A 23,954-nucleotide genomic window follows, 5' to 3' on the forward strand; every position below is an offset into this window, starting at 1 on the left:
ATTCTATTACGTCCTTAAATGACCACAGTGGTTTATTAATGACATTACCTTATCATTGGTTTCCTGCAGCTGCCACTACTGTAAGGACTGGTTTGCTGCCCTGGCCAGCCCTCCTCCCCTGGATGACCCACTCAGAAAGTTCAATAGCAGTAGTTCTTAAAGATGAAGGAACTTGCTTCTCCTTCTGTTATTTTTCCATCGCTTGTCAGTAAGGGCTATACTTTACACACCAACTAAATCTGACCGTCCAGGAAGGCTCATGCACAGCGGCAATCTGTGACCCTGAGTGTAGCTGAGGTAGGAGACCACTGTGGGGCTGGCCAAGGCCTCGAACCACAGCTGGTGGGGACAGAGGGTCAGTGGGAGGATTGACACGCTGTTGGTACATCCCCCTCACAATACACTCTCCAGCGTCCCTTGTTCCTGCCATCTTAGAAAGGCAGAGGCAACTTCTGGAAGGCTTTATGGCTCTTTCTGTTTGCAGTCAGCCGGCCAGACACCTCAGCAGGGAACAGAACAAAGTAAAGAGGAAAGAACGCCAGGCCACAAGGCAGCTGTAGAGTCCATTCTAATTTTGTGGGGGAAGGGCCATCGGGAGCAGTGAGAAATGCTAGAGGCTAACTATAATTCTGTTCTTTAAAACTGCAAGTTGAAAGTGAGAATAAATTGTGGTGGTGGCAGTTGACTTTTCATCTATGAAGGCACATTCAGATTTGTGTCTGTTCTAGGTGGTGATGGGGACTGGCATTTCAGCTGGGTTTAACCTGAAAGAATCGTACAATGTGGATGTCGTCGGGACACTTCCTCTGGGGTAGGAAAACCATTTTAAGTTAACAGTGTGACTTGAATAATCAGTAGATTTACTATTGTTTCTAACTCCTGCTTTAGTATTCTTACAATCAAAATCTCTTTTTCTTTTCCCTACATATCAAATAGCTGAGGCTTTGGGTTTTTTGGGGTTTTAGTGTTGTTGTTGTTGTTTTTATTTTTATTTTTTTTTTAAGATTTATTTATTTACTTATTTGACGGAGAGAGAGAGATCACAAGTAGACAGAGAGGCAGGCAGAGAGAGAGGGGGAGAAGCAGGCTCCCCGCTGAGCAGAGAGCCCGATGTGGGGCTCGATCCCAGGACCCCGAGATCATGACCTGAGCTGAAGGCAGAGGCCTAACCCACTGAGCCACCCAGGCGCCCCTAGTGTTGTTGTTCTTTTTAAAGATTTTATTTATTTATTTGACAGAGAGAGATCACAAGTAGGCAGGCGGGACGGGGGGAGGAATTTTTTTAATTGTAAAAAAAACCCATAACAGAAAATTCACCATTTTAATCATTTTGAAGTATACAGTTCAGTCTGTTAAGTATATTTGCATTTTTGTGAAATGGATCCTGAGAACTTTGTCATCTTGCAGATCTGAAACTCTATACCCATTAAACAAGAATTCTCTATTCTTCCCCACCCTCCCAGCCCCTGGCAACCACCATTCTTTTTCTCTGTATAAATTTAAGTACTCTTGGTACTTTATATAAGTGGAATTCTGTCTGTCTTTTTGCGACTGGCTTATTTCATTCAACATAATATCCTTAGACTTCGTCTCTGCTGTAGCAAGTGACAGAATGTGCTTCCTTTCCAAAGTTGAATGAAATGTCACCAATGTCTGTACACCACGTTTTGTGTATCCATTCACCCAACCATGGACCTCTGGGGTGTTTCCACCTCTTAGCTGTTGTGAATATTACTACTGTGAACATGGGTGTGCAAATATGTCCTCAGGACCCTGCCTGCATTCTTTTGGATATATACCCAGAAGTGGGATTGCTGGATCATAGGCTAGTTCGATTTTTAACTCTTTGAGGAACTTCCATACTTTTTTCCAGAGTGGTTACACCGTTTTACAGTTCCACCAACAGTGGTATGTAGTGTTTTCTTTTGTTTCCTGTTGCTTAGCCTTGCTGGTTTTTAAAATCTCTCTTCGGATGGCATAGGAATTAAGGGCCAAAATACCTAGATCTAGCCTGAGGTTTATTATCTGTGTGACCTCAGGCAAGGCACTTAACCTCTTAAAGCCCCATTCTCCTCCGCTATCAGGTTAGCACAGCAATCACTCCTGTCTGGGGGCAGCTTTGAAGTTACAGCTGGAAGTGATCACCTGGAAGTGTTTAAGACTTGCCAGTTGGATGTTCTGTGGCTCGTTATTTCAACAGATTTTCTAGTTTCAAGTCCTCTCTTCTTTATTGATCTCCTTTTATCTAACTCTACCTTTAAAATGTTTTACTATTCTCTCTCTGAGGAAGCTAGAATAACTATGAGCCTCTCTTCCTACCTCATTCTGTTCTTCTCTGACATGCTCTGGCTATCTCTGTATCTCTCTGTGTGTCTCTGTCTTTCTGTCTCTTGTACTATCTCTTCATCTTGCCACCCTCTTCTCTCTCTTCAGATGAGCAGAATCAGATATTTGCCCAGATGCTGGGCATGGATGAACCTGACCTACGGCATCAAGCCTTGCCCCTAAGATTCTCCTGGGAAACACAAGGCCAGGTGTTCCCCTTGAAGCCAGAGGTCACCCCCACCCCAGAGCAGGTGTTGAAGGAGGAAGCATACACTCCACTTCAGAACAAGGGATCCCTGTCATGAACATGTTACTTATGATTCCATGTAAAAGTATAACCCAGTAGTAACACTTGCTTTTCAATTTGGACTTATAAAATACTTTTATACCCGCCATCTCCGTTGGTGCTCACAATAACACTATTGACATATATGCTATCTCCATTCTACACAATAAGGAGTTTCTTTTATGTAAGCATATGTTTATTGAATGCCTATTATGTGCCAGGAGTGTGGCAGTTAAAAACGAAGGCAGCCATGCAAGCAAAAAAATGTCTGCCCTCGGGCGCCTGGGTGGCTCAGTGGGTTAAGCCGCTGCCTTCGGCTCAGGTCATGATCTCAGGGTCCTGGGATCGAGTCCCGCATCGGGTTCTCTGCTCGGCAGAGATCCTGCTTCCCCCTCTCTCTCTCTCTCTCTGCCTGCCTCTCCATCTACTTGTGATCTCTCTCTGTCAAATAAATAAATAAAATCTTAAAAAAAAAAATGTCTGCCCTCAGAGGAGTGGGGGGTTGGGGGGAGAGGGGACAAGAGAGAATGAACAGTGAAAAGTGCTGTGAAGAAGAGGGAAGCCAGCAAGGGATAGGGCGGGGCCGGGTTGCTGTGTGAGGTAGGCTATCAGAGAAGGTGACATTTGAGAGACGGGGATGCAGCTTAGTGGCTCACCGGTGAGTCCCAGCCTGGACCCAGAATACAATCTTCTGACGCTCAGTTGCTTGCTGTTTCCATTACCTCACACCTGGGTCTCTAACAATTAGTCATGTGCTAAACGAGCATTAGTCTTTGACTAGATCCAAAAGACAGTTATATTCAGTAATCACAAATAATTTGATTAAATGTGAATCCTTACACTTAAGATTTCTCCTTTTAAAAATTCAAATACAATTCACCACAGTTTCTACCCAGTACCTTCCTTTCCCTATTGCACTGTACCCAAATATGTTTCTTTTCCTCCATGTGTGAGAGCCATCCTTTAAAAAACAAAAACAAAACGAGAAAATTGTACCTTTCTGTAACCTGGCTCTCCTTTCTGGAACTTTGCCCAAAACCAAGCAGGAAACATATAATGCTTACCTAACCACCTATCTACATATAATCATACCATTTCCGTTATCTCTGAGGCTTATAGCCGAAGGATAGGTAATTCCAAAATGGCGACTTACAAGAACATCCATTTATTTGCTCACAATCCACAATCCGGGTAGGAAGCTGAGTGGTCTCCTGCTGTCACTTGGGGTCTCTCGGGCCGCTGCTGATGTCTGACAGTGTTGCTGGTGTTGACACTCCCATGTCAGATATGTCGGGTGGAGGGCTGGCTGGCATTTTCTCCCCTCACATGGCGACCCTAACAGGAGAGCCAGACTCTTATATAGTGACTCAGGGAAACAAGACAGAAAAGCAGAAGGTGCCAGGTGGCTAAAAGCACTCATACAGCCTCACTCGCCCACATTCATTTGGCTAAAGCAAATCTCAAGACCAGCCCAGATTCTCCAGAGGAGAATCAGATCTCCCCGAGACGCAGGAGGAGCAGCCCATACATGCATGGGAGGAACTGTTGGCGGCCATATTTGAATGCAAACTACCACACTCATCTGTTCACACACAAATAACACACACAGGACTGTGTCCAGAAAATGGCAGTTGACTCTTAAAGATGACAGTCATGGCAGTACATCCTCTTTCTTGGTTTACTTTCCTTAACTCATTCCAGTATACATTCTTTTCTCCTGTTCTTCTGCGGTTCCAAATCTGCTGCTCGGGCTTCCTTCCCGGCTAATACTTCTGCAACAAAGTACAAGGGAAAGACAATAAGTTTTGCAGGCAGACCTCCTGGGCTGGATTCCTTGCTCCTTCTCAAGCAAATAACTTAACATCTGCAAGTATCCATTTTTTCACCTATAAATTAAGATAACAATGTCACCTAGCAAAGAGGATTGCTGTGAGGACAGATGGGATGACATATGGCAAGCATACAGCACGAGACGTAGGCTTAACTTAATATAGGTTCTTTTTTTTTTTTTTCCTTCTCCCCCTATCTTTCCCTAACCCCAGAACTCAAAACACTCCCTATGTCACTGTGTCATGACACAGTCAGAGAAACAGGCCCAGGGAGGCAGGTTCCTCATGGTTTCTGTTGTACTGGTGCCCATTTGTACCTGAGCCATTGGCCCTTGGACAGGTTGCTTAGTCTCACGATCCCTGTTTTCCTCCTCTGTAAACTGGGGAACATGGTGGCACATTGCTCACAGGGCTGTCAGAGATAAATAAGCACAGAACCTAGCACAGGGGAAGCACCTAATAAATGGTTGTTATTGTAAAAACAAAATAATTTATGGTATGTAAATTGATTGACGTTCCTATGTAGCCCAATGCCTTAAATTGAATCAAGTGCCCTTGAAAACCCATAGTGCCCCTTTCCCCGTACCATTCTAGGGAATCTCTATTCTGTTCCTTTAGGACAAGGGTCCCAAACTATGAGAATGGACCACAAAAACTGGGTTCCCCGTTGGTCCTTCCAGATTTCCAGAACTACCAGGTGAGACCCAAAGAATATCATCTTCTATTGCTCCTTTCCCATGTTAGAAACTCACCTAAAGGGACCCTGGGAAGCAGAGTCTATACTTGAAATAACACAGGGGAGCAGTCTGGACAGCCGTCCTCCTCTAAGACAGCCCTTGCTGAACACCCTTCCTGCCCTCAGACTTTGGTTCAGATGTCTTGTGCCATCCGAGCCCTTCGCTGACCCTCTCTTCTTCTTGTTCTCTGTCTTACTTACACCTGCCATACAGGGTGTCAGGAGGTGTGAGGTTACTCCTTTTCTAAATAAAACAGCATCTGATGTCTGCTGATAACCCATTTAGGTAGGAAGCCCGTACTCCACGGTTGGGACCTAAAAAGAACCCCTGTATGTCAAAGAGGGTGTTCCTTTTTGCCAAACCAGAGCAAACAAGTATCGAAGTGTTGATTACCTCATTTGCAGATGATGCTGTCCTGAGATGCCCCCCGCTAGCTGCATGTTCTCTTCCCAGTGGTCACAATTCTTGGCTTAAAGTCAGCTTGACCTTTCAGGCTACTGCCTCCTGCCAACCCGGACACCAGCCTCTTCCACCTCGTGTACGTGGATGCCATCGCCATAGCCATTGTTGGCTTTTCGGTGACCATCTCAATGGCCAAGACCTTGGCAAGTAAACATGGCTACCAGGTTGATGGCAATCAGGTAAAAAATCCTTCATTCCCTGAACGTGTTTCATTATGGTATAATCACATGCTGGGCTACAGAAGGCAAACGATTTGGATTTCTCTGTCTTGTTAGAAGAACTTCTAGTTTGATGTTGGAGGTATTAGAAACATGTATTTCTTTTTTTTTTTTTTTAAGATTTTTTTTTATTTATTTATTTGGCAGAGATGACAAGCAGGCAGAGAGGCAGGCAGAGTGAGGGGGGGTAAGCAGGCTCCCCGCTGAGCAGAGAGCCCGACGTGGGGCTTGATCCCAGGACCCCGGGATCATGACCCGAGCCTAAGGCAGAGGCTTAACCCACTGAGCCACCCAGGCACCCCAGAAACATGTATTTCTTAAACACTACAGTTTTTTTCATTATTTATGTGCATTAGATCATCAGAGCACTGAGGTACCATCCTACCTCATATCATGGGTAGGGGTCCTGCTAGGAAGAGGTAGCCTTTGATGGGAGGCTTTCAGTTTGCCATACGCCGACAGATGTTATCCCTATTTTTTTTTAAAGCTCACAGCCTGAGGGGCACCTGGGTGGCTCAGTGGGTTAAAGCCTCTGCCTTCGGCTCGGGTCACAGTCTCAGGGTCCTGGGATCGAGCCCCATATCGGGCTCTCTGCTCAGCAGGGAGCCTGCTTCCTCCTCTCTCCCTGCCTGCCTCTCTGGCTACTTGTAATATCTGTCTATCAAATAAATAAAATCTTTAAAAAAAAAAAAAAAACTCACAGCCTGAGAAGCAAATGTTTTTCTAGAACCATTTCTGGGAAGACTTTCTTGGTTCATTAAACTTGGATATGTGATTCATCACTCAAACTCCACATTATATTTTCTGCCACCTCTTTTTTAAAAAAAAAATTTAGAAGGATGGGAGAAGGGGCAAAGGGAGAGTAAGAGAGAGAATCTTAAGCAGGCTCCACACCCAGCACAGAGCCCAATGCGGGGCTCGACCTCACGACCCTGAGATCATGACCTGAGCCAAAATCAAGAGTCGGCCACATAACTGACTGAGGCCCCCAGGTAGCCTGCCACCTCCTTTTATAATCTATCTATAGAGAAGATATTTAATCTGAATACCATGAGCCATAATTTTGGCATGACAATGTCTCCTTTAACACACTGTGTATTTCTAAAAGATGAAATGCTCCACATTCCCACCAGACACAGTGATCCAACTAGGACAACCAGAGTTAGCCATGAGAGCAGGGCTCACCCACAGGTCCCAAGAGGACACTGGCATGTGCTCCTTGAAGAACAACAGTCCAAGCATGTAGAAGATGACAACCGTTCTGGATACCAATAACTCTCCTGTAACAAAAATAGTTTGTCCCTTTTTGCTGCAGATTTCTTTTACCAAAAAAACTATTAATTGTGTAAGAGAGTGTGTTTGGGAAAGTGGGGAGTAGGTAGTGAGTGCAGCTTTTGCCTCTGACAGAATAAAAGCTCCCAAGTTTTTTTCATGCTAAAAATAACTCTTGTCTCTGGAAAGAGAATGAAGAGACAGCTACTACAGAGCATGTATCTTAAATGAGCCATCATGCCTTTTTTTTCCCGAAGAGTGACTGACCTCTCATGTGCTTTGTTTCAACATGGAAAAGGAGCTCATTGCTCTGGGACTGTGCAATTCCATTGGCTCACTCTTCCAGACTTTCTCCATTTCATGCTCCTTGTCTCGAAGCCTTGTTCAGGAGGGAACTGGAGGGAAGACACAGGTGTGTATACAACTGGCCTCTGAGGACTGGTAGTTTGGAGTGCTAAATTTTAATCCCTTGATTCTATTCGGAACCTAAACAAAGCCGCTGTGTCTGGGCCTGGTGTTCCAGTGAGCTGTGTAGTGAATCAGAGAAAGGCATGAATGGTTGAAGTGAGTCGCAGGTACTTAATCTGTAGGGAAAAGGTATATTCTCCAGAATTACACACAACACTGCCTGCTACTGGTGAATCTCAGAGTTCAGAAAGGGATGTTGCCGTGAGAGCCTGAGGCTGGATATGGATGGTCAGGATGCCAGCACCGTCCAGTAGAACCTTCTGCAGTCTTGGAAATGTTCACTATTTTGCATCAGCTGATATTCCAGCCACTAGACAGATGTGGCCTTTGAGTACTGGAAATGTGGGAAACGCAGCCAAGACCTGAATTTTGCGTCGTATTTAATTATGATTTTGAAAATGTAATAGCTAGATGTAGTGAAAAGAAGGGCCTTATGTACCCCAATGTTCATAGTAGCAATGTCCACAATTGCTAAACTGTGGAAAGAGCCAAGATGCCCTTCAACGGACGAATGGATAAAGAAGATATGGTCCATATATACAATGGAGTATTATGCCTCCATCAGAAAGGATGAATACCCAACTTTTGTATCAACATGAGTGGGACTGGAAGAGACTATGCTGAATGAAATAAGTCAAGCAGAGGGTGTCAGTTATACGGTTTCACTTACTTGTGGAGCATAAGGAACAACAGGGAGGAGGAGAAGGAAATTAGGAGAAGGAAAGGAAAAGTAAATTGGGGTACATTGGAGGGGGAGACGAGCCATGAGAGACTGTGGACTCTGAGAAACAAACCAAAGGTTTCGGAGGGGAGAAGGGTGGGGGGTTAGGTGAGCCTAGTGGTGGGTATTAAGGAGGGCACGTATTTCATGGAGCACTGGGTGTGGTGCATAAACAATGAATGCTGGAACACCGAAAAAATAAAATTTTTTAAAAATGTAATTTTTTTGGTGTTCCAGTATTCACGTGACTACTGGCTACCACATTGGACAGCAGAGTCTCCTTTGACTCTTCTGGTCCTTGTGGGTCTTAGGTCATTATTGCCTTTCTCTCACCCCAGGCAAGGACATTTCTGTCAGAGTTTTTAATCATTTCAGCCTCTATTTAAAAGCTGTAGGAGAAAACAAAACTTGAGAAAGGGGTGTGGGAAGGAGTTAGAGGTTTATATAGTGGCTTTGATGAGTTGCCTGAATCCGTATTTTCTTGATCTTCCCTCAGTGATTATCAAAAGACTAAAAGCCCCTTCCATGTGTCTTCTCTCATTCAGCTTGCAGGTTGTTTGGCCTCACTAATGATTCTGCTGGTCATATTAGCCACCGGATTCCTCTTTGAATCATTACCCCAGGTGCACAGTTGGGACTTGGTGTGAAGTGTTTCCATGTGTAGAGATTTTGCTATTTCGTTTGTTTATATTTTTGTGGCCGTCTCATGGGTTTTTACTGTAACCCTAGCACAGTAGTATGAGAAAGGGCCAAGGCTGGGACCAAGGTCCCACTCCACAATCTACAGCCCTGCCCCACAGTCTGGTACCTTGGGAAAGCCATCTCGACATCTCTGGGTCTGAGCTTCCTTATCTGCAAAGTGGGGGTTTGGACTGACTCATCTCCAAGGTCCCTTCTCTCTTTGATCTTCCATGACCTTGTACTTCCATTAAAAATCTGAGATGACCTTTACTCTGAAGACAATTGTTTCCCAATCTGTTTAATCTAGCAGAGATGAGGGACGATACAGAGTGGAGAAAATCATAGTGTAAGAAGACCACGGGTGAGATAATTCCTCGAGTACCAAGCTTAGTTCTGAACCTTTTAACCACCATGCAGGTTTGCTAGTAGGCTATAAGCCTGGTTTTCCAAGGCCCATTTTAGCTAACCAAATCCCAGAGATCCAGGTGTTCATGACTCCAAAGTACCATCACTGCTACGTGCAAGTCCTGAGCAGGGTGTGGGGCGGGCATTGGGAGGACAGTGAGGAACCAGCAAAGGGGGCTCTGCTGCCACGAGAGGAGATGCATGTGTGATGTGCTCTGTTTCAGGCTGTGCTGTCGGCCATTGTGATCGTCAACCTGAAAGGAATGTTTATGCAATTCGCAGATCTCCCGTTTTTCTGGAGAACGAGCAAAATAGAACTGGTAAGTAACAAAGATGATTGTTAGGTTAATATGTCATTGAGACATGTGGATGAGTGCTGGCAAAAATGTGAGAAAGAGAAGTTAGTATAGTCATTTGTTATATGTGGTATGTAGTCTGGCAAGGTTAGGTGTGTGTATATGTGTGTGTGAGAGAGAGAGAGAGAGAGACTCTTAGTAAATTTTTAACATGATTCTACATAAAGCTTTCTGTCTTTCATGTAGACCATCTGGCTTACCACTTTTGTTTCCTCCTTGTTCCTGGGATTGGACTATGGTTTGATTACAGCTGTGATCATCGCTCTGCTGACTGTGATTTACAGAACACAGAGGTTAGTACAAATTGGGATGGATGTCATTCTCCTGACTAGAATTGCAGTGTTGACTTTAAATATATTCTATTTGTTGGGCACCTGGGTGGCTCAGTGGGTTAAGCTGCTGCCTTCGGCTCAGGTCATGATCTTGTGGTCCTGGGATCGAGTCCTGGCATTGGGTTCTCTGCTCAGTGAGGAGCCTGCTTCCCTCTCTCTCTCTCTGCCTGCCTCTCTGCCTACTTGTGATCTCTGCATGTCAAATAAATAAATTAATTAAATCTTTAAAAATATATATATATTCTATTTGTTGACAGATGCCACTAGACTGGGAGCATCTTGGTTGTGAAGGGGATATTCCTATAGTCCAATCCCTGACATATAGGGTGTATTCTGTGAAAGCTTGTTGAAGGAATTCACCCAGAAAAACAGTTCACAGTCATACCATATATTCTAATGCACAAAGCCCTGGTGCATACCTGCTAAGAAGCACCAGGACATTATGGCAAGTCCATGGAATGTGAGATCAAAGACCTTGAGCCATATTCTGGCTTTGCCCATCCCTCTGACATTGAACAACTCACTCCACTGGGTCTCAGTTTCTCATCCACACAGCAGCAGAAATAAGCCTCATGTGTAGGATATAACAAGGGAATATAAGGTGCTCAAGCACTAGTATATGTCATTATTACAGAATCCAGTTTGAGCTACATTGTCCTATAAAAAGAGGAGGGATCTCGAAAATTAATGTTTAAAATCTATTCAAACCAAACTTAAGAAAACTTCCTTCTAAGCTAATGAGTTTTTTTTTGTTTTTTGTTTTTTGTTTTTCCCATACCTTCAGTTGATTACCACCTCTAGGAGTCAGAACCTCTTATTAGAAACCAAAAGAAAGATCTCCTCCCCTGCTTTAGAATGAGAGTAGGAAGACAATTCTATTGAGTGGATGAGAGTTGGAGTTACACATTCCCTGGCATGGCTTGAACTCTGCACCATTCACTTTTGCTCCCATCTTTAAATGCCCAGGTCTTTTGTTCTAACCAGATTTTGTGTGTGTGTGTGTGTGTGTGTGTGTGAAGAGTGTGTGGATGTGTGTGTCGTGTGTGTCTGGGGCAGGCTGTGGACGCAGGCCGGGAAAGGCCCTGGGAATGTGATCCATGTGAAGCTCTCTGCAAAGAATACTCCTAAGCTCACTAACAAGTCCATACATGGCATGTAAACTTTGCAACTTCCTGTTTAAATCACATATGGGGCCTGGAGACAATGGCGTTTTTATATGCTGTCCCTCTGTCTTTAGTCCCAGCTACAAAGTCCTTGGACAGCTTCCTGACACTGATGTGTATATCGATATCGACGCATTTGAAGAGGTAGGACTTTTTTCTCATTTTAAATGGTAGTAAGCCAGATAAATAAAATCTTTAAAAAAATAAAAAATAAATATTTGTAAGCATGTCATGGTATTGGCTGACTAAATATCATTTTTACGAAGGACAAAAAGTGGGGCTGAAAAGGAGGGGTGTTGCATTTAGAATGAAAAGCATTTAGAATGAATTTACTGTCTGGATTCAGTTTTAGAGTTTATACTCTACATTAATTACTCAACTTTCTAATATTTACTTTGCCTCTTTCTTTAATGAGGATAAATAGATATTCTTGGAATTAAAATATATATTTACCAAATACTGAACCTAAGAGGATGGTTTGTACGTGCACAATTTTGCACCTTCAAAATTGTGCAATTCCTTGATTTGGACTCTCCTTAGGGGGCATCTAGAAGACTTGTATAAAACCTTTTTAAAATTAGCTTTGTCTCTTTGGTTTGCCTTATGTTTGGGAAGAAATTCTAAGACTCACAATGAGCTACTGAGAAATGAGACGGGTATTTAGATTGTTCATTCTTCCTCCCTCTAAAGAATTCTGTGGTGGGTTTGTCACTTCCAAGCTGCATTCTAGAGTTCTTCCAGGCTCCTGGGTAAAGCATTCACTCTGTTGAACTTGGGTCTATTTCAGCTCCTGCCTGCATTCCAGGGATGAACCTGCCCTCCCTACCCGTTTGCTTTCTTTTCGCTGTAACAGTTTTCGGTTCCTTCTTTGCGTTTTATGGTGAATATGAAACAAAGACTCTTAAAAGAAATGTGAAGATGTGCATATGAAAGGCTTTCTCCTCAGACCTCCTTCCTCCAGGGCACGAGTAGGTAGGCTAGAGGGATGGGATTTTATCTAAACAAGAAGAGGGCTGTTAGGGACCTCTGCATTGATTTTTCAGGTTAGAGGAGGGAGGCGGGTGCAGCTTTGACTCTGAAATATTTCCTTGTGTTAAATTCACTAACATTTTATTTCTCAGGTGAAAGAAATTCCTGGAATAAAAATATTCCAAATAAATGCCCCAATTTATTATGCAAATAGTGACTTGTATAGCAGTGCTTTGAAAAGAAAGGTGAGTCCCAAGAAATTGGTTATTTTTGAGGGGACCTGTGGATTGACAGGAATGTGAGGGACAGTTAAATGTCTTGATACACCTTTTATACTATTTCATTCTCTCTCTCTCTGTAAATGGTAAAATACGCATAAAATTTACCATTTTCAGTAAATTCAACATTCAGCAGATGGAATTAAGCACATCCACACTGTTGTACAACCAACACCACTAACACCACTAGTCATTCTCTTTTATCATGGGCACCTACTACCTTTTCAAAAAAAAATTTTAAGAAAAAGAGTGAAAAATAATTTTAGGTGTCTTACTTTTCAGATCATGTGGGTTCCTTTTGTCGTGATTAAAACTGGACCCCACACCACCCAGCATATAAGAAAACCTCCCAAACAACCCACAGAGTCTCTTAAATATAAGAATCTGATAGTACAGGATGCCTGGGTGGCTCAGTCATTAAGCCCCTGCCTTCGGCTCAGGTCATGATCCCAGAATCCTGGGACAGCCTCGCATCGGGCTCCCTGCTGAGCAGGGGAGCCTGCTTCTCCCTCACCCATTCCCCCTGCTTGTGTTCCCTTTCTGTCTGCCTGTCTTTCTCTCTCTCTCTCTCTGTCAAATACGTAAATAAAATCTTTAAAAAGTATCTGAGAGTACATTTGAAAAGTACTCCTTTAAAAATTCTCTTTGATACTTCAGGGTGTTCCCTGCTGCATCCTGCTAAATGCACATTAGGATAAGGAGAGTTACTCATGTTTCTTTAATGAAGGAGTTGCTCAGCTCAGGGTGCCTGAGGGAAAGATAGAGCGAGAGGTGGGGTGATAACTTGGCTCCAAAAACAGTCACAGGGGAGATTTGAAATGTATTGCATTGGGGTGGGTTCCTGGGTGCCAAGAAGTGATTTTGCATGGATTGCTCTTCTGTAAAGACGGGAGTGAACCCAGCACTCATAATGGGAGCGAGAAGAAAGGCCATGAAGAAGTATGCTAAGGAAGTTGGAAATGCAAATGTGGCCAACGCAACCGTTGTCAAAGTGGTGAGTGGTCTCCTAGCTGTAGCTTTCCCTCTTCCCTTGATCTGCACCCCCCCACCTTCATTTGTGATTGAAGTCTTAATGCAACAGGAAGCCCCTAAAAAAGGAAAGCTTAGAAACAATCGAATTACCCTTTATATATTAAAGATACATGGTAAGGTCAGTTATGAGAATGCTTCTGAGAAAGGTAGGGATATGAACCCCAGAAAACATTGTTTTAAAAAAAATACAGATCACACAATAGTACCTTAATAAGTTGTACCAGGGTGCTGTGTCAGAGATTCAGTCAGCTGATAGTAAAAACAAAACAAAACAACCTCAAAGGCTGGATTTTGTTGTTCAAGCATGTAGTAACTTGTGGCCATGCTGAAGTTAATGGAACTGTTTTAGAAGTGAGCAGAAATTGGATATGCTGACTAAGGAGAGTGGATTTCGTTGGACAAAACCAAGAGGAGGAAGAGAAAAAAGAAACTGAGCCAAAACTGAATATTATGTACACATCCTTTTTCTGTCCCATTACAAGGTGGGGATATGGCAGATATTTTAGAAGAGGTCTGGTGGAGTCAGTGGCTTGAGAGGGCGGGGACTAACTTTCCCGTATAAATCTTTCTCAGAACCAACACGTGAGCTGTTCATAGACTTCTGGTTTGGTTTACCTGTTGACAGGACGCGGAAGTAGACGGAGAAGATGCCACAAAGCCTGAAGAAGAGAATGATGAAGTAAAATATCCCCCAATAGTCATCAAGAGCACATTCCCTGAGGAACTGCAAAGATTTATGCCCCCCAGGGAGAACATTCACACCATCATTCTGGATTTCACGCAGGTCAACTTTATTGACTCTGTTGGCGTGAAAACCCTGGCTGGGGTAAGCATCCCCTTAGATGAGGCCTTTCGTAGCTCTATGCTGTCAGTAAAATCAGAGAGTTGAACTAGGGTCCCCTTTCAACTCTTAAAATTCTTCTTTGAGGTTGTTGTTGTTTTCAACTTTTGACTGTGGAAAATTTCAAAACCATACCAGAGTAAAGAGCATGGTGTAACGAGGCCCACCACCACAGCTCATCAGCCTGTGGGCAGTCATGCTGCATCCAAACCCCCCAACCTCCCACCACCCCCCACCCGCTGGCCCCTTCCCCGACCCAAAGCACATTCCCGCCATCGTTCTTTGTGAATATGTCAGGGGATAGCTCTACAGGAAGATTCTTTTACCAATCAGTACCCCAACCCCTTTATTACACCTACATAAAATCCAAAAAGAATTCTTTGATTGCCCTCATGATCACCGTCCATATGAAAATTAAGAGAAATACAAAATTAGTTTTAAACGTTTAGCTCAAAGATGTGTAATTACCAAAGCGAAATAGCTCAGGTGAAGGCACTAGAGACTTGTGTCACTAAGTACAGACTGGTAGAGACTTGCCTCGGGCCCAGAGCCGAGAGAAACTAAACTTTATTTCAACATTATTACAGATTGTTAAAGAATATGGAGATGTCGGTATTTATGTGTATTTAGCAGGATGCAGCGGTGAGTACACTTCTAGAATGGGGAGAAGTTTTAACATTTTGGGTTCATTTCTTTTTTTTAATAACTTTTAAAAAGTTTGGAATTATTTTCCCTGAATTTTAGTTTCTGGCAGAAATGAAAATTATTCAGGGGAGGGAAGGGGAAAAAAAGAAAATTATTCTTCTGAAAATCACTTTGAAGCTAGCTTTGGAATTAGTCACTCACACACCCCTCTCCTGGGCTGTGGTGGCAGGCCTCCTGACCTGGACTTGGAGGGGAGGAGCTCATCAACCACTGTTCTGGGCTGGTACATTTTTTAGTGATTCTTTAACTGCAGCCCTAAACATAGTTCTATAAAATCATTTAGGTTTTTCCATGACAATGCCTGCTGTTTTTGCTTCATAATAAATTTTGTTTGAAACTGTACCTGCAAATGAAATCTACACAAAGGCATCACTTTTCCCCCGCCAGGATGGCAAAAAGGAGGAATGTCCGACAGCATGCGCCGTAGGCACTCCATGGAGAACAGGGACTCCCAGACGACGTTGCTGGCAGGAGTGCAAAATGGAACAGCCTCTGCGGAGGGCAGAGTGGCGTTATCTTTCCCAATTACAAACGCACTTTACCCTTTAACCAAGCAAATCCAGCAATGAGCTGTACATGCTCAAAATGACACGCATACGTGGTTGACCATCTAAAAGCAGTTCTAGAAACTGATTACTGTCTATAAAAAAAAGGCTGGAAAAAAGTGTCAAAGAAAAGGGACCACTTAAATAAACAAGGATATATCCACACAATAGAATACCATGTAGCGGTTAAAAAATAATAATTTTTAAAAATCCAGAATTTTATATATGTAAAATGCTAAGGAGATACTTTGGGTAAGAAAAAAAGGGAAAAATAAAAACATATTTATGTTTACTTATATTTGCATAAAGAACTACTGAAAGAATATGTAAGAAAATAGTTTCCTGGATAAAGAAAATGTGATATGTGTGTGGTGTGATATATATACTGATGTGTACTACACGCACACACACACGCGCACACACACTGGAATATTACTCAGCCATCAAAAAGAATGAAATCTTGCCATCTGCAATGATGTGGATGGAACTAGAGAGTATTATGCTAAGGGAAATAAGTCAGAAAAAGACAAATACCATATGATTTCACTCATATGTGGAATTAAATAAAACAGAGGAAGGAAAAGAAAAATAAAATAAGATAAAAACAGAGAAGAAGGCAAACCATAATGGAGGGGGATGGGGTAACTGGGTGATGGGCATTCAGGAGGGCATTTGTCAGGATGAGCACTAGGTATTGTATGTAAGTGATGAATCACTACATTCTACTCCTGAAACCAATTTTACCATATATATTAACAACTACTATTTAAAGAAAAAGTTGAATTAAAAATTTGAAATTTAGGGCGCCTGGGTGGCTCAGTTGGTTAAGCGACTACCTTCGGCTCAGGTCGTGATCCTGGAGTCCCGGGATCGAGTCCCGCATCAGGCTCCCAGCTCCACGGGGAGTCTGCTTCTCCCTCTGACCTTCTCCTCGCTCATGCTCTCTCTCACTGTCTCGCTCTTCTCTCAAATAAATAAATTTTTAAAAATTAAAAAAATTTTGAAATTTAAAAAAGGAAAATAGTTTCCTGCTACTACTGGGGTATGATATCATGGGGACAGGATTGGAGTGACACTTTTTACTCTATCATTATAATATTTAAACTATAGAAGAGTGCTCTTTTTTTTTTTTTTTTTTTTTTTAATGGTCAAGACGGATACCCAGAGTGTGGACTGATTTTCCTTTCTTCTTTTATAGCCCAAGTTGTAAACGACCTCACTCAGAATCGATTTTTTGAGAACCCGGCCTTGAAGGAGCTTCTGTTCCACAGCATTCACGATGCGGTGCTTGGCAGCCAGCTTCGGGAAGCCCTCGCTGAGCAGGAGGCCTCGGCTCTCCCTCCCCAGGAGGACTCGGAGCCCAACGCCACTGCCGAAGCATAGATGAAGACCTCGGCTGGGATGGGGTAGGCGCCTCTCCTGAAATGACTCATCGTTACACAGTTTAAGTACTAGACACTAGTTTTTTCTTCCTAAGGGTAAATATCAGTAGTCAAGGTTTGATTTGGAGGGTGAATGATGCATAGAAAGATGTATCTTACTTGTGGGGGTTTTTTTATTGAATATTTCAAAGATAAACTGTCCTCTTGTCTGCATTTCTCGTGCAGTGACTTTTTTTTTACTTAAATTCGATTAGCCAACATAGAGTACATCCCTAGTTTTTGATGTAGTGTTCAGTGATTCGTTAGTTGCGTGTAACACCCCATGCCCATCACAACACGTGTCCTCAATACCCATCACCCAGTTTCCCATCCTCCCACCCACCTCACCTTCTCCAACCTTCAGTTTGTTTCCCAGAGTCAAGAGTTTCTCATGGTTTATCTCCCTTTCTGACTTCTTCCCATTCAGTTTTCCCTCCCTCCCCCTGTGGTCCTCTGCACTATTCCTTATGTTCCACGTATGAGTGAAACTGTATGATAATTATCTTTCTCTGCTTGACTTACTTCACTCAGCATAATCCCCTCCAGTTCCAGCCACTCCGATGTAAATGGTGGGTATTCATCCTTTATGATGGCTGAGTGATGGTCCATTGTATGAATGAACCACATCTTCTTTATCCATTCATCTACTGAAGGACATCTTGGCTCCTTCTACAGTTTGGCTATTGTGGACATTGCTGCTATGAACATTGGGGTGCAGGTGCCCCTTCCTTTCATTATATCTGTATTTTTGGGGTAAATACCTAGTAGTGCAATTGCTGGGTCGTGGGGTAGCTCTATTTTTAACTTTTTAAGGAACCTCCAGACCATTTTCCAGAGTGCCTGTACCAGCTTTTATTCCCACCAAGAGTGTATAAGTGTTCCCCTTTCTCTACAACCTCTCCAACGTTGGTTGTTTCCTGTCTTGTTAATGTTAGCCATTCTGATTGGTGTGAAGTGGTGTCTCATTGTGGTTTTGATTCGTATTTCTCCGATGACAAGTGATGTGGAGTATTTTTTCATGTATCTGTTGGCCATTTGTATGTCTTCTTTGGAGAAGTGTCTGTTCATGTCTTCTGTCCATTTCTTGACTGGATTATTTGTTCTTTGGGTGTTGAATTTGATAAGTTCTTTACAGATCTTGGATACCAGTCCTTTATCTGTAGTGTCATTTGCAAATATCTTCTCCCATTCCATGGGTTGCCTTTTTAGTTTTCTGTGCAGCTTTTTATCTTGATGAAGTCCCAATAGTTCATTTTTTGTGCAGTGACATTTCTGTTACTCTTCAGTATTATCTTTATAAACTGAGCACTTAAGAAGTTATTTCTTTTTTACCTACAAATCAGATATGCTGTCCCCAGGTGGGTAGTGGCTCCTTGCTCTTATACTTCATTTACAGGACTTTTGTAATCAGATTTATCTAACAGAAGGAACAAACGCAATTTTCTAGAAGTCCTTTTAAAACAACCTTTTATTATTAAACAGTCAAAAAATTAGAAAAAAAAGAAACACATTATATTGCTACCACTCAGAGATTATCACTAACACTTTAATGCACTTCCTTCCACATCTTTTTCTGTGTATATATATTTTCCTCTTTTAACCAAAGGAAGATCATATTCAACAGTGCTCTATAATCCATTGTTTTCAATCAATATTCCTTGCTTTCTCATTCCAGAATACTTTCACCTCAGACCATACATTCAAATATCCGGTCGTCCTCAAATTTGTAGTTAACCAACTGTAGTTGGTCTGTCCAACCTAGTACCCATTTTGTGACCAGCACTACAACTGGTCATGTCCCTTCAAGTCCCTTAGGTCCATCTTAATCCAGCATAGTCCCTTTTATGACATTGGGTTATTTAAAGAGACTGGGGCAGTTGTCCTATAGAATCCCATCTTGTTTTTTCAATATGTAATTTCTTCTGTCCCTTTATTTCCCGAACTACCTGTAATCTAAAAGTTATATCTAAAAGTTTCATGGATTGAAATAAAACATTTTTTTGCTGTTATCAGACATATGCTTTAAATCTCTTCACATTAGAAAACACAAACTACCTAGTTGACCTACCATTAACAACGCTAAAGTAGATCACCGGATTAACAGGACAGCCTAATCCCCCACTTACACTTTACCGTCCGTGACTAGTGAGTTGCCTATATGATGCTCCTTTGGCATTGAACGAATGCCCAGTTCCCCATTAGCCCTTTAGGGGTTTTAATATCTACTAATAATCCTTGCCTGAATCAATAATTTTATTAAGGTTTGATGTTTTTTCCATTTCTCTCATTTCTTCAGCATTTATTAGTTCCTGTTTCTTTATAAACAACAACTATTCTCTCCTCCACTTGAGCTATTTGGTCATCCTTAAATGCATCTTTTACTGGGAAGGTAGGTTAAACATTTTATTTTTTCCATTTAATTATTAACTTCAAAGTAAGGAGTTGGTTTAACAGATGATGACAAATTAGGTCCTTTTATATCTCTTTTTTTGTGTGTAATTATAGGCTCATGGATTTTTTTTTTAAGATCGTATTTATTTATTTGCCAGAGAGACAGAGAGGGAATATAAGCAGGGCGAGTGGGAGAGGGAGAAGCAGGCTTCCTGCTGAGCAGGGAGCCTGATGGGGAGGCTCCATCCCAAGACCCTAGGATCATGACCCGAGCTAAAGGCAGACACTTAACCAACTAAGCCACCCAGGAGCCCCAGGCTCATAAATTTTTATAGTTTTAATGTTCTTCAGTTCATTGTAATTATTCTTTTGGGGGTTCAAATTGTCACAGCTGTGACCAGAAGTTTTGTTGTTGGTAACAGTAAAGTAAACTTAAAGGCCATTTATTTAAGAGAGGTAACTCCTAGGTATAATTTAATATCTTCCTCGGAAGTCCATACAAGTTATCAGTTAATTCTTCCAAGCCTGTGAGTGAGTAAAATGCCTATTTCAAGCACTCTTAAAGTTGTCAAAAGGAGTGGGGGAGAACTTTAAGCCAATTTGTCATCAAAAGGTCTTACTCTTGTAGTTCCAACTACTGCTTTATTCCAAATCAAAGCACAAATATGCCTAAAGCCTCCTCTGCTGAGATTTCCTGCTGATAATCAGGGTTGTTGTTGTTTTTTTTTAAAGATTTTATTTATTTGAGAGAGAGAGAGTGAGAGCATGAGCAGGGTTTGGGGGAGAGCAGGGGGATAGAGAGAAGCAGGCTCCTGCCTTCAGCAGGAAGCCCCACGCAGGGCTCAGTCCCAGGACTCCACGATCATGACCTGAGCTGAAGGCAGACGCACAACTGACTGAGCCACCCAGGCGCCCCTAATAGTCGGTTTTTTAACGTTTTCATGACTTCTTGTTTTAGTTTCCCTGAAGAGAACACTGCCAGGAGAAAAGTGGTCAGATCCCAGGAAAGAATTATGTTAGCATGGGTCTGCTCCAACCAAAACCTATGGTTTAACTGTTGGGTTTCTTAGTAGCTTTACTAATTTAATTCAAAGTAGACCCCTCCTTTCTAATCAGTTCTTAATGTAGATCTAGAGTGAATCAGATTCGCATCCAGTTAACTTCTTTTGCAGTCCCCACAAGATCAGATACATCTGTATTCGGATACAGACTGCCTTCTGAAAGAGCACTTAGCTGTAGGACATCAGCTTTAGTGGAAGTTTTTGTAAAAGGACCTGCACCATTTCAGCCACTAAAGCAGAACTTAAGAATTTTAAACAATGTTATGAAATACTTCATTGCATATACCTGAGCAACCGTCTTCAACAAATGCTTTACACGCGCGTGTGGTAGATATTAACAGCCTTGTTGTTTGTGGATTGAAAACAGTGTACAAAAATAGTATTTACCTGTATCTAACTGATTTGTACTTAACTTTTTGTTCTTTAATTTTCAACCTATTTTGAGAATTTTACCATGTACATAAAAAGCATTCATGTCTTACTGAAGGGAAATCTGTTTTTGTTTCAGTATGCCTCTGAGAATGTAAGAGTGCATTTCAAGATGTTTTATTTCTATGTGAATATGTTGGCATGTTTTACTGAAAGTTATTTAATATACTAGAAAATTTCCTGAGCTCTTTTAAGTATGCCTCTAGGTTCTTCTTTCTGGATCTTAATAGCTACTAGTATATGCTTTGTGTTACTCAGCCCTGGTTCATATTCAGTCTTAATGCCCTGTCAAAATGGGCATAATCCACAATGACAAATACCAGACTTGGCTAGTCTTATTTTACAACAATATGGTAAAGCCCTGCCTTCAGGAAGAGTCCCACACAGAGAAGCTCTTTGTCTTTCTCAGATCCTACACAATGTAACAGTGGTTGATTTCTGCCTCAGGGGGTAGATGGAATATGTTTGAAAATAATTACGAACCAGGGCCCGGGAAACAAATTCATGACACAGACATTGACTCTAGGTAAAGTGTCTGGCACCTTACAGTGGGATCCCACTCTCCAGTCTCATCTGCAGTGGGACTCAAGAGAATTGGAAGGGTAGGAATTCTCTACAAGCCCTAGGAGTAGCTCATTGTAGTTTTCAGGTAACATCTAAAATACCCATTCCATGTGGTTTGATCCTGTATTCTTAATTGTTCAACAGAGAAAGGAGGTGCCTGCCTCCAAAGGTACGTTTTGAGAAAATGAGTCTGCCCTCACATGTGCATGAAGGAGAGGGTAACAAACGCAGAGAACCTGCCCGGGAGTGCGTAGGTGTGTTTTTCTGTGTTGGGTAGTGGGTGGGGTGGGCTTGCATATGCCCTCGTGAGAGGCTGAGGGAGAGGGAAGATAGAGTATGGGGTAGGGAAGGCTTTATCTATAATGTCTGCCCCTTTAAAAATAGTAAATCAACTTAAAATTTAAAATCAAATAATGTCCCTGGTGTGAGCCTATGTGCTTTGAGTGCAAAAATGCTGTTGGTCCATTTTAGTGTATCTTGCAGGAACATCTTGAGCATTCACTATGCTTAGATTCTTGATAATACAGTTTGAGTGTTGGGAAGAGCTGGTTAGAGAACTGATAAAAATACTGCCTTAAGTCTCCATATAGCCAACCAAAATGCATGCGATGGCTTTGAAACCCCTCAAATCCCAACATGTTCAAATGCTTAGCCCTATAGCAGGTAACCTGCCGGCTTACTGACTTGGATTTAATCAAGTCTGAGCATCTCAAAAATCTATCTTACCTTTGAGAAAAAGCATACCAGGCTTTTCACTCACTTTGTGATGGATAAACCTGAGCTTTGTGGAAATTAAGTTTTTATAAATCCAGTCACTTTTTAAAATGTTTACAGAGTCATTTTTTAAAGATCACAACAGTATTTTTCTAAAGTCATCAACTTTGTATTCTGATTTATCAGCCCCCCAATACATGTAGAACATACATGTGTGTCCATAAACATGTCTGTGGACTCACATGTACATACATTAGGTGGAAGGGGTTACTGATGAAGTGTTCATTTTTCTCTTTTAAAATAGGGTACAAAGATGCTGATCTAGATAGGGTTAATGCTGTTGGGCAGAAACACCCAAATTTTTCAATTAATTGTCAGTTTGATGTGTGGCATTAGATTTTCATCATGTAACTGAGCTGTTAAGATTCTCCAGAGCCTACAACATGTTAGGCCTCAGTGAGCTCAACATAGCCAGTTTGAGTAATCTCACATTGGTGCATGATACTAGTATATGGCTCCCTGAAAAACTGGTCAGACTTCAAATTCAAAGAGTGTGACGTAAATGCTTATATTTATTAAAACATTACAAAAACATATATCTTCATTTATTCGAGTGTATTTTATTATAAGCCTAACACCTAAAAAGGGCTTGCTCTGTTTCATACCTCATGAAAGACCAGGGCAGGCTTAGAAAAATTGTTCTGATCCATTTCACAAAAAAAAAGAAAAGAATGCTGGTTAGATTTTATGAATGAAGGGCTTTCGTTCTTCTCTTTGAAAACTTTCATATTTTAAATATTTCAATACAACATTTAAAGCATTTTCTATCTTGTCACTTTTTCTTCTGTGAATTAAAATGTATCGAGTTCTTGCTATTTTGCATTACTTTTTTATGACTAAACTGCAATAAAAACATTCTTTATTGTGCTTGGGTCTCAGTATTTGGGCAGGGAGGCTAATGGTGGTGCAAGATGGGAGAGGATTTGTCTGCACAAGAAAGAATTTGAAAAAATAGTAATTTGAGAGATCTGCTGAGGATCCCAATACAACTTTATTTTTAGAAATACCTCACTTCACCAGAAGTCTAACAGGAGCTTTACCAATATTTTAAACCATTAATTTATAAGATGAAAATAGGGGCGCCTGGGTGGCTCAGTGGGTTGAGGCCTCTGCCTTTGGCTCGGGTCATGATCTCAGGGTCCTGGGATCGAGCCCCGCATCGGGCTCTCTGCTCAACGGGGAGCCTGCTTCCTCCTCTCTCTCTCTCTCTCTCTGCCTGCCTCTCTGACTACTTGTAATCTCTATCAAATAAAATCTTTAAAATAAATAAATATATATATATATATATATATATATATATATATATAAGATGAAAATAAGTACTTCTCTGTATGAAACCAATTCTGGATTTTTTTTTTTTTAAAGATTTTATTTATTTATTTGACAGATAGAGATCACAAGTAGATAGGCAGGCAGAGAGAGAGAGGGAAGCAGGCTCCCTGCTGAGCAGAGAGTCCGATGCGGGACTCGATCCCAGGACCCTGCGATCATGACCCGAGCCGAAGGCAGCGGCCCAACCCACTGAGCCACCCAGGCGTCCCCCAATTCTGGATTTTCTAAATTAGATTATTATCTGTATATATTTTTCTTTCTGCTTTACTACTTTGCTGGTCATTAAAGTCACTAATTCGTCTTGATTAACTTGAAATCAACTCAAATGGCAAAGTAAAACCTAATACATCAGATGCT

At 41.8% G+C, this 23,954-nt stretch overlaps 1 protein-coding gene and 1 long non-coding RNA gene across 4 annotated transcripts in view; one reads left to right on the forward strand and one right to left on the reverse strand.

The window, feature by feature from the left end:
* Positions 1–17,415, forward strand: part of SLC26A5 (solute carrier family 26 member 5) — a 53,997-nt gene extending 36,582 nt beyond the window's left edge. For all 3 annotated transcript variants that reach the window (XM_047696121.1, XM_047696122.1, XM_047696123.1), the window contains 12 exons: positions 729–811; positions 5,671–5,818; positions 7,428–7,541; positions 8,864–8,941; positions 9,629–9,724; positions 9,947–10,053; positions 11,330–11,399; positions 12,377–12,469; positions 13,389–13,496; positions 14,160–14,360; positions 14,963–15,017; positions 16,824–17,415. In XM_047696121.1, coding sequence (XP_047552077.1) covers positions 729–811; positions 5,671–5,818; positions 7,428–7,541; positions 8,864–8,941; positions 9,629–9,724; positions 9,947–10,053; positions 11,330–11,399; positions 12,377–12,469; positions 13,389–13,496; positions 14,160–14,360; positions 14,963–15,017; positions 16,824–17,008 — 1,338 coding nt within the window. In that variant the 3' untranslated portion in view covers positions 17,009–17,415. The remainder of the gene's footprint in view (positions 1–728; positions 812–5,670; positions 5,819–7,427; positions 7,542–8,863; positions 8,942–9,628; positions 9,725–9,946; positions 10,054–11,329; positions 11,400–12,376; positions 12,470–13,388; positions 13,497–14,159; positions 14,361–14,962; positions 15,018–16,823) is intronic.
* Positions 1,164–22,466, reverse strand: LOC125081461 (uncharacterized). Its single transcript, XR_007121690.1, has 3 exons — positions 22,324–22,466; positions 16,838–16,840; positions 1,164–1,192 (listed from the first exon to the last, which is right to left on the reverse strand). It is a non-coding gene; the product is annotated as an uncharacterized LOC125081461 (long non-coding RNA).
* Between the last annotated feature and the right edge of the window lie 1,488 nt (positions 22,467–23,954).

Source organism: Lutra lutra, chromosome 11, assembly GCF_902655055.1.
Source record: "Lutra lutra chromosome 11, mLutLut1.2, whole genome shotgun sequence".
Lineage (NCBI taxonomy): Eukaryota > Metazoa > Chordata > Mammalia > Carnivora > Mustelidae > Lutra > Lutra lutra.